Source organism: Patagioenas fasciata, chromosome 29 (assembly GCF_037038585.1).
Source record: "Patagioenas fasciata isolate bPatFas1 chromosome 29, bPatFas1.hap1, whole genome shotgun sequence".
Taxonomy (NCBI): Eukaryota; Metazoa; Chordata; class Aves; order Columbiformes; family Columbidae; genus Patagioenas; species Patagioenas fasciata.
Genome location: NC_092548.1, coordinates 2,919,443 through 2,929,665, shown reverse-complemented (window position 1 = coordinate 2,929,665; position 10,223 = coordinate 2,919,443). Strand labels below are relative to the sequence as shown.

The window sequence follows — 10,223 nt, the reverse complement described above, 5'->3', positions numbered from 1 at the left end:
CACAAGATCAGGCTGTGACTCTGCAGCTGAAACTGCCATCCCCAGAGAGCCTGACAGCAAGAACAAGATCACAACAGCAGTGACCCAGAGCAGGGGAGCCAGAAGGACAATGCGGTGAGGGTGGGTGTGAGAGAGGCCAGGGCAGAGGCAGCCGGGCACTCAGACAGCGTCACCCTTCCCCAGCTGTGCAGCCACCTCCCAGACACCAGCATTGCCGTGCAGCTGCTCTCAGCCCCTGTGCTCTGCAGAGGAACTGGAGCTCTGGCTGCACAGGAGCTGCTCCATGCCTTGGAGCCCCCGGCCCTGAGGGCAGAGGCTTTGCTGGGTGGGACAGGAGGCCAGGGGGCTGCTCACAGGAGGGATCTGCACTGCAGGGGATCACAGGGACTTTTCTCTGTTCTCCCTCCCATAACAATTCCAGGTTCAGTTCCCTCTCATTTCTGATCATTTCGCTGCTGCCTGGAGATTCTCCCCCTGGGAGGTGTTTCCCTGTCCATGTCTCTTCCCTGTCAGTGCTCACAGACCCCATCCCACCCTCTGTGGCCTCCCCCTGGCCCTGCAGATCCTGCCTGTTCAAAGGGCACTGCCTGGGGGCATCTTCCTGTTTGCAGGTTGGAAAACAGGACAGGTCAGACTAAGGTGGATGAGTCCAGGCTATCTGATGCTGGTGCTCATTTTCATTTTATTGTTTCCTGCACCCCCCGCCCCTTGGGATGGGAAACTGAAAAGACAGGCTCAGGAAAGCTCCTTATCTGTCTGGTAATCCTTGGATTGATCTTGTCCTTGGGCATCCCTTGATGATCAGGAGCTGTGAGCACCCTCTCCATAGCAGAAGGACCTTTATTGCCCTTATAGCGTTTGCTACTTCCCCGCACAGCTTCTCCGCTCAGCACCGTGGGGATCTCCCCGGGCAGGCTGAGCGCTGACCCTGGCAGGCGGCAGAGTCCCTGTCCTGGCACAGCCCTGGGGTGCAGGGACCCTGCTCTGCAGGACAGCCCTGGGCACCCCTGCCTGAACATTTGCGTTTACACCCCTGCAGCCATCCGTGATCAAAGGCAGCCATCATGCCCTGTCCCTCTGAAGGTTCAGAAGGCAATCCCTGCTCTGCAGCATGTCCTACTCCTGTACATCAGAGGGTGTCTGAGAGTTGTACTCACATCTCTTGTGTTATCTGCAATGTGACAGCTTTAGAAGATCCGAACATGATTTGAAGATTCAATGCCCTGCAATCAGTTAAGATTTCATTTCCAGTGAGTTCTCAGCATCCTCCCACCCCAGTTTGCGTTTCCCTCTCTCTGCCTGGCTCCTGTACCCTCGGTGCTGCAGGCAGAGCCCTCAGCCCTGCTGCGTGTGCAGAGGAGCTGCTCCTGGGCAGAGCTGTCTCTCTGCAGCGCTGCCGCTTGCCAGGAGCTCCCTGTGTCCCAGGAGCCCAGCCCAGCTCAGCAGCACAGGAGCAGCCCATGATGTCCCTTTCTCTGTCCCCTCTGGGCTCCCTCCACGTGTCCTTGGGGCTCCAGGGGCATATCCTTTGAAACAACCACAAGTAATAAGTGATGTTGATTCTCTCTCCTCTGCACAGACACTTCTTGCCAGAATTGTGTTCTTTCTATTACGTAATATTTTCTTGTCCCATCATTAGACTGGACATCAGGAATGTTAAAGCAAAGGATATAATTTCTCCAAGCTGGGGGAGGAATATCTTCAGTTGAAGGAATTTAGCAATTTTATTCTTGTTTTATACTGCCAGGTCTAGAGTTCATCAATCTTTGGCCATGTCATGTCTGTGCTCTGAAGCAAAGCCTTTGCACACATGGGCTCTTGGACACTTGTACCAGGTTTCTTGTGGCAGGTCAGAGCTGGGCTGGTGCCACAGCTGGGGTGGTTCAGCCCAGATGTGAGGCAATGGCCTCAGCCAGGGACCTGCCTGGGGGAGCTGGAGCTGCCAGTGCTGCAGACAGAGCTGTGACACGGGTGGAATGAACTGCCAGGCAGGGTGGCAGAAGTGAGTTCATCTGGTCTGCAAGGACAGCAGCCTCCAAGCACAGCAACAGTCCAGATCAAAACTCAGTCTAGACCTGTAAGGCAATTTAAGGGCCCATAATGAGCTGTTACTGCTTCAGGAACACCTAAAGGAGAAAGAAATACACTGTGTGGCCACTGATGAATTTTATCAGGGAAAAAAGTTATATTCTCGGTATCTCTTGTCCTCCATCTTCACCACTAAGTTCTCCCAGACCACTGTGACTTGAGACAGGAATTTGGAGGAGAACAACCAGCAGTGGATGGGGATCAAGTCAGGGTCACTGGAAGTAACACAATCCTTTCCAGTCTATGGGACAGCAGGGGCAGCATCCCAGGAGCTGAGACAGCAGGACCATGTCACAGGGAGGCCACTCTGCACCATCCTGGAAAGATCATGGAGACTGGGGGGACTCCCTGACCACTGGCAGCTCTCACACAGTGTGTGCACTTTTCAGAATGGCCAATGGGTGAACAGGGGAACTAAGAGCTCTGCCCAGAGCATGTCCACTGGGACCCCATTTCTGGGTGTCTGGAAGAGAAGGTGGTGGGGTTTACCCAGGGCGGGTTGTACCTGTCCATCCTCTTTGCTTTCTGTGAGGAAAGGACAGTGTTGTGGACGTGGGGAGAGTAGTGGTGGTCTGTGACCTGGAAGTCAGCAAGGCATTCAGCATCATCCCCCACAATATTCTTGTGTCCAAGGCAGGATATTATAGTCTCTGTCAGTGTGCAATTAGATGGGTAAAAACAATCTGGAAGTTGTTTCCCAGGAGTGCACATCCACTTGACCCCAGAAAGTGTTCAAGATGTGTTTGGATAAAGCTCTGAGTAATGTGGTCTGAGGCTGCTTTGAGCAGGAGGCTGGTCAAGACACCTTCTGTCTTCATTTGTGCCTTTGAACTGACCTGTTCTCTGTTCCTTGAGTTTCTTTGGCTAAAAAAGAAACAACTTCCCTATGCCACCTCTGCCTCACACCAGAAAAAGGAGAACAGGTATGGAAGAAGGAGGATTTGGGGGCAATTCTGCCCAAGATGTGTACTCTTTCAAGGATAAAAAAGGTAGAAGAGAGAGAAAAAGCACTGGTCTAAGAACTTCATGCAGAAGGTCAGCTGCTGAAATGTAGCAGCTCTTTTGAGAAGCAAGAATGACTGTTGAGAATGAAATTAAAAAGTTTGGTTCATCATTATCATCATCCCTGAGAATAAGGAGCTCCATGTGACTGTTACTGGTGATAGTATCACTATTGAAAAACATCTTTGAGAGCATCTCTGTTGTCTCTCAGCTCCAAAGCCCAGCCTGCTCATATTTTGAAAGGACAACTTCAGACTTCTGCCCCCCAGATCTCTACAACCATCTCCCATCAAAGGCCTTTTACCCCAAGAAGGGGAAAACTGCCAATGCAGGTACCAAACCCATGCCCAACCTGCCTGGAGAGCCAGGACAGTTGTGCCACACAACAACCGCCCTTGAGGGAAGCTGGAGGTGATGGGAATTGAAATGGTTCCGACTGAAATCATAGAATCAGAGAATCATTTAAGTTGGAAAAGACCCTGAAGATCAGGGTTTACCCAGGGTACATTGTGCCTGCCTATCCTCTTTGCTTTCTGTGAGGAAACAACAGGATTGATGTGGGGACAACATTGATGGTCTGTTGCCTGGAAGTCAGCAAGGAATCCAACATCATTCCCTGCAATATTTTTTATCCAAGGGAGGATAAAACCCTGAGTAATCTGATCTGACCCCACATTGAGCAGGAAGTTGGTCAAGACACCTCCTGAGGTCCCTTTGAGCCTGAATGACACTGTCCTTTCATCCCCTTCATGTTTTCAATGTAGAGAAATCTCTCAGGTTCTCTCTGATCACAGAAATAATTCACATGAGGTGCAGGGCTGCTTTACAAGTAACCGTGAACAGTCCTGACCACAACCTTTGCATCCCTTTTCATTTGTCCCAAGCGAGGTTCTTCTTTTTTGCTGTTCTAATACCCTTCCAGAAGGAACTGCCCACCTTGTTAATCCTTTCAGAGCAGGTTGTTCAACAGTTGTCAGCATCCATGTACAGGACCTGCACATCAGCCAGACCTGAAAGCCACCATTACAGCAATGGAGATGAGGCTCTTGATCAACTCCTTGAATGCAGGAATCAGCATGCCATATTGTCATGGTCCATTTTGTGATGGACTCGTGTTGGTTCGTTTACCTTGAAACACAAAATTAAGGCGACCAAAATGCCAAGGGGGTATAATTCAATCAAACAATGTAACTTTATTATTCTGCCCATAAAGAGGCAAGTGATAGAGAAAGTCAAGAAAAGCGAAAGAGAAAAAAAATAAGGAGGAAAGAGGATTAGCTACCACCACAGGTCCAAAGGCGTCCCTATTGTCCCAGGTCCCGAACAGCATCCTGCTGGTCCTCTGTCATGATCTGTGATCCTTTGGTGGAGAGATCTCTACGATATTCAGCCAGGAACCATCTTTTGTACTTAGCAATAGCGCTTAACTCCTTCTCTGCCCATGGATTGAGGCCAATCTCCACCCACACTTGGATGGTTCTCAGGAATCATCCATGAGCCTGGAGGAAGCAGGAACCTCCTGGAGTGTTGACCCATTACAGAACAACAAGAGCGAAAGGTTTGTGAGGCACATGGGAGTGCAGGAAGAGAGTGGTCTGTGTGTAGCAGTAACTGTGTTAAAGGCAAGAAGAAGCCCTGAAGAGCATGAGCTGGTCATGCTAATGTGGAATAGACTGATTTTTCTTTTTCATTTTAGGGCAGTAGAAGAAGGAATATGTGCATTTCAGTGCTAGGGCATGGATCCAAATTGAGGATTCGAGCAAATTTGAGACTGGGTAGCTTAGGTGATTGGTGACCATTGCCAGGTCTATGAAAGAAGCTGAATGGGTTTAGGGGGATGTCACAGGCATTGCCAAATCCTCAGAAAACCAGAGCCTTGTCGTTAAAGCAACAGCGCTTGGCACCAAACCCACACTGTGTCCAGTCATGACAGTCCAGTCACTCACCAGATCCCACTGTGTCCTGGTTAGCCCAGCCAGCCATGTCAAGAAGATAACTCAGCATCCTGGACTGTGGGCACCCACTGCTTTGCCTGGCCAGTGAATGTCAGGGCAATTACAGTTCCCCATGGGCACCTGCTCTTTGACTGGCGACATCCTCAGGTTGCTGACTGAAGATCTGTTCCATTTCTTCTCCATGATCAAGTAGTTTGTAACACCCAACACGTTGTCACCCTGTACGGGATTTACATAGTCCTGGAACTGGGGATGAGTGTGAGTGTGCTACAGTTGTCACCTCTCTGAGAGGACAACAGGAGTTTGACCAACGTCAGACAGAGCCGATTTCAGCTGCTCCAAGATGGACCCACTCCTTGCCAAATCTGAGCCACTCAGTGATGCTGGCAGCACCTCTGGGATATTGTATTTGAGAAAGGGTAAAAAATGCTGCAGAAGAGCAGGCGGGACAGAGGAGGGAGGAAATGTGAGAGAAAAGCACTGCAGACACCAAGGTCATATCCCATAGGACCCAAGCAGGTCCCTCAGCAGGCCAAAGCTTGCTCTCCTGAAATCCTGTTCTTTGCCTTGTTATCATCTTCCAGGAGCCTCAGCTCCACTTTCCAATCCCTGACTGTTCCATCCTGACCAACTCTTTGTGGTTTGTAAGTGTGAAGTCCCACGGGGCACCTCACCCCACTGACTCCTCAGTCACCCGTGTCAGGAAGATGTTGTCAATGAGCTCCAACCCCTCCTGGATGATGATACCTTGCAGATATTGGGATATCTCAGGTCTGCCATGAGGACACGGCCCTGGAAACATGAGGCTTCTTTCATTTGTCTGAAGGAGGCCTCATCTCATTCCTCTTCCTGATCAGTGAGTCAGTAGCTGATGTCCACCCACCAAAACATTGCCCATGTTGTTCTGCCCTCTCATGCTGACTCCTCAACCTTCAGCTGACATTGTCTGTCCCCAGGCAGAGCTCCTCGCATCTGCTATTTACCCATCAGAAAACTCTGAATATTGACAAGATGAACTGACCAGTTCTGTATCAAGGTGGGACAATAACCCCATCCATCAGGACAGAGCAGGACCTGACACGCTGAGCAGTGACCCTGAGGAGAAGGGCCTGGGCACTCCAAGGTCCCCACACCAGCCCGTGGTGCACGCTCACCATGAACAAGGCAGCTGCACACGGGGTTGCATGAGGAGGAGTGGAGATGATCAAACAATGTAAAGAGGCTGAAAGCCCCCACCAGACATGAGCTCCTTCTCCCCTTGGCTATGGCTGTTGTCTGCACCTCTGAGGGACCTGGGCTGCTTTGGCCCAGCAGCGCTGGGGAGTCTGCAGCAGTGCAGGAGTAGCCTGAGAGTGCTTGAAGGGTGGTTTCAGAGATGGTGGAGGCTTCCTTCATAGTGGGAAAGAGTGTGAGAAAGAAATAATGGCCCAAAGTGCAGCTGGGGAGGTCCAGGCTGGACATGAGCAGAAAGGAATGTGACTGGAAGGGCAGTGCTGCGGTGGAGCAGGTCAGCAGAGGGAGTCTGCATCAGCCCAAGGCTTTGTGCTTCAAGGGACAGCTGGGGAGGATGGAGAGATCTCAGCAAAGGAAGGAAGATGCTCAGACAAGAGCAAGGTGGGGCAGCAGGGGGGATGTCTGCAGCCTGCAGGGAAAGAGGTGCAGGGGATGCCACAGCACAGGACAGGCTGTGGTGGAGATGATCAAGGGATGTAAAGAGGCTGAAAGCCCCACCAGACATGAGCTCCTTCTCCCCTTGGCTATGGCTGTTGTCTGCACCTCTGATGCCTGTGAGGAGACACCTTGTCCTTCCAGCACAGGGGCCTCATGGCCTCCTTGTCCCCAGCCAGGAACCTGGGAGGTGTGGGTCTATAGTCCTGCCCTTGGCCTTGCACAGCCCCACATCACACTGTCCCAGGATGGGTGCATGGCAACATTGGTGGACAGGATCTGACTTCCCAGGGGCTGGGGGTCAGGGCTTGGCCCTTTGGTTAATGAAACACATCCAGGTTTACTTATCATCTAAGAGAACTTCACCTTGCTTTTCCTGACCTGTTGTCACTGCATCCCGTTTTCTTCTCTAACCAGACCCTGGGGTCATTTCCTCAGTAGTGATCCTCAGTGGGACTCATTAACATTGCAAGAAACTTTGGAGTTTGAAACTGACTTCTTGAGAAGTTTCTTCAGCTTCTCCTCAGGGTCTGAGGCCCATGGACTCAGCACCAAACCCACCAGAGGGGTCATTAAAGCGCCTTGGGCTGCTCCTGTGCTGCTGAGCTGGGCTGGGCTCCTGGGACACAGGGAGCTCCTGGCAAGCGGCAGCGCTGCAGAGAGACAGCTCTGCCCAGGAGCAGCTCCTCTGCACACGCAGCAGGGCTGAGGGCTCTGCCTGGGGATCTCAGGGAGACGAGCAAGGCAGAGAGAGATTAAAGGTGGTCAGGACTGGGAGGATGACTGAGAGCTCACTGGAGGAGAAACCTTTGCAGCCCTTGCCATGGTAAGTCTCTGGGTGCAGGGCAATGCAGCTGTAGCTCCTGGAGGCATCTCCTAAAACTGGCACAGGCACAGCTGGTGGGATCTGTAAGGACGGGGATCTTTTTCAGCAACTTCGAAAATCTGAGAAGCAAATTGTGCACCCAGGGGTGCCCAGGGCTGTCCTGCAGAGCAGGGTCCCTGCACCCCAGGGCTCTGCCGGGACAGGGACTCTGCCGCCTGCCAGGGTCAGCGCTCAGCCTGCCCGGGGAGATCCCATGGCAGCAGCTGTGGGGGGAAGGAGCGACCCCCGACAGGGCAGTCAGGGAGATTGTGGGGTTGAAGGGTGCTGTGTGGGTCAGGGCTGCTCAGAGCTCCAGATCACCCCACAGACATGGCAGAGAGTCCTTCTGAACAACGACATCAAGACAGGAACAGCTGCAAGGGAAGGAGTCTGTGCTTTCAGTTTTCCACTCTTGGTTGTTTGGGTGTGCAGTGGGAGATGGGGATTTATTTCTGTCTTTGCAGAAGACACTGAGACCCCAGTTCTCATTAGGACTTGTCTGAGCTGCTCCTGAGCCCCTGCACACGCTGGCTCACCCCTGTGTGAGCCAGGAGGTGTGAGCAGGACAGAGCTGAGCACACAGCGGGTGGGACGGGGTCTGTGACACTGACAGGGAGCAGATCCAGGGACAGAGACACAGCTGCAGGCAGCACAGCCATGGGCAGGAGGAGTTAACTGCTACCAGAAATGCTGTGGACAGGATTAAGGGACATACTCTCGAGTGCAGACATATTTCCCAGTGCAACCCCCTGGTCTCCTCTCCTCCCCAGCAGAGCCTCTGCCCCAAAGCCATAGAGTCCACATCTCAAGTCTCCACCTCAGCAACTGGACCTCCAGGTGAAGGGTTCCTGGAACGTGATACACAGGTGCTAAAAGTACTTGCTCTACAGTGTCATTATGTCATTATGTGAGTGGCAGCAGCACAGCCAGGTAAGGAGAAGGTTCCACAGCATGCCCGTCGGCCTTTCTGTCCTTGCTTTTTCTGGTAGCACTGCGTTGTTCCCTGTTTCTCCACCTGTCCCTGGAGCACTTGCTCTCTGGGCTTGGGGTGGCAGGGTGGGTCAGTTTATGTTCTGACACCAACTCAGGGAGTTTTGCCTCAGAGGTGTTTTCATGGAAACTAGATGTCCAAGCTGCATTTTAAACTCTGATGAACTGGTTTCCTTACTTGGTAGAAAGAGAGAATGAGCAGAAACATCCCTCCATTGGTGAGGGGGTTTTCCATGAGAAACAGCCTGTTTATTTGCCTCAGAGAAGTCTCCTTTAACTTGTCTCTGTCCTTTCCTCCTTGCACAGGTCCTCATGCCCACAGGCAGCAAATGGCCAACAGCAGCTCCACCACCCAGTTCCTCCTCCTGGCGTTCACAGACACACGGGAGCTGCAGCTCTTGCACTTCTGGCTCTTCCTGGGCATCTACCTGGCTGCCCTGCTGGGCAACGGCCTCATCATCACCACCATAGCCTGGGACCAGCACCTCCACACCCCCATGTACTTCTTCCTGCTCAACCTCGCCCTCCTCGACATGGGATCCATCTCCACCATTGTCCCCAAGTCCATGGCAAACTCCCTCTGGGACACCAGGGCCATCTCATACTCAGGATGTGCTGCACAGGTCTTCTTTATGTGTTTCTTGGTTGGTGGAGAGTATTTTCTTCTCACCATCATGTCCTACGACCGCTACGTTGCCATCTGCAAACCCCTGCACTACGGGACCCTCCTGGGCAGCAGAGCTTGTGTCCACATGGCAGCAGCTGCCTGGGCCACTGGGTTTCTCACTGCTCTGCTGCACACGGCCAATACATTTTCACTGCCACTCTGCAAGGGCAATGCCCTGGACCAGTTCTTCTGTGAAATCCCCCAGATCCTCAAGCTCTGCTGCTCACACTACTACATCAGGGAAGTCTGGCTTCTTGCAGTTATTGTATTAGTAGCATTTGGGTGTTTTGTGTTCATTGTGGTGTCCTATGTGCAGATCTTCAGGGCCGTGCTGAGGATCCCCTCTGAGCAGGGACGGCACAAAGCCTTTTCCACCTGCCTCCCTCACCTGGCCGTGGTCTCCCTGTTTGTCAGCACTGGTTCATTTGCCTGCCTAAAGCCCCCGTCCATCTCCTCCCCTTCACTGGATCTGGTGGTGTCTGTTCTGTACTCAGTGGTGCCTCCAGTTGTGAATCCCCTCATCTACAGCATGAGGAACCAGGAGCTCAAGGATGCCCTGAGGAAATTCATATCTTAGTGTTTTCTGGAGCAATAAACTTCCCATCTGCTTCTATATAGCAATTTTAATGTAGCTAATTAGAGGCCCTGCCTGTTGTCTGTATTTTCTGTTGGCTTTGGCTAGTTTTTGGTTTTGTTTTTGTTTTTAATTCTGATAATATTGTCATGCCCTTTCTAATTCTCTGTCTCCTTTCTTTCATAACCACTGGCTGTTTAAAAGAGGAGCCATGCTCTTCTTCTCTCTAAATAAAATAAAGGTTCCTGTAGTGATTTGTTTTTCACTATATCCTTCCTGCAAGGACATTTTGGATGTTCAGGGTCAGTTTCAGTGTGCATGGGTGGAGGGGAAAAGAGTCCAGCACTGCAGCCCTGCCAGGGAGCACCAGCGCTTGTTCTTCCAGAGCTGTTCTGGTTCCACTCCCACACTCTC

The 10,223-nt window shown here is 51.9% G+C and overlaps 1 protein-coding gene across 1 annotated transcript; it reads left to right on the top strand.

The window, feature by feature from the left end:
* Positions 1 to 8,882: 8,882 nt before the first annotated feature.
* On the top strand, positions 8,883 to 9,812 carry LOC136113884 (olfactory receptor 14J1-like). Its single transcript, XM_065859122.1, has one exon. It carries the CDS (start codon positions 8,898 to 8,900, stop codon positions 9,810 to 9,812), a length of 915 nt encoding a protein of 304 aa, XP_065715194.1. The 5' UTR covers positions 8,883 to 8,897.
* The last annotated feature ends 411 nt before the right edge of the window (positions 9,813 to 10,223 follow it).

Bases quoted from the DNA above. Each gene is read 5' to 3' on its own strand.
- LOC136113884 (XM_065859122.1), top strand. From the start codon at position 8,898: ATGGCCAACAGCAGCTCCACCACCCAGTTCCTCCTCCTGGCGTTCACA.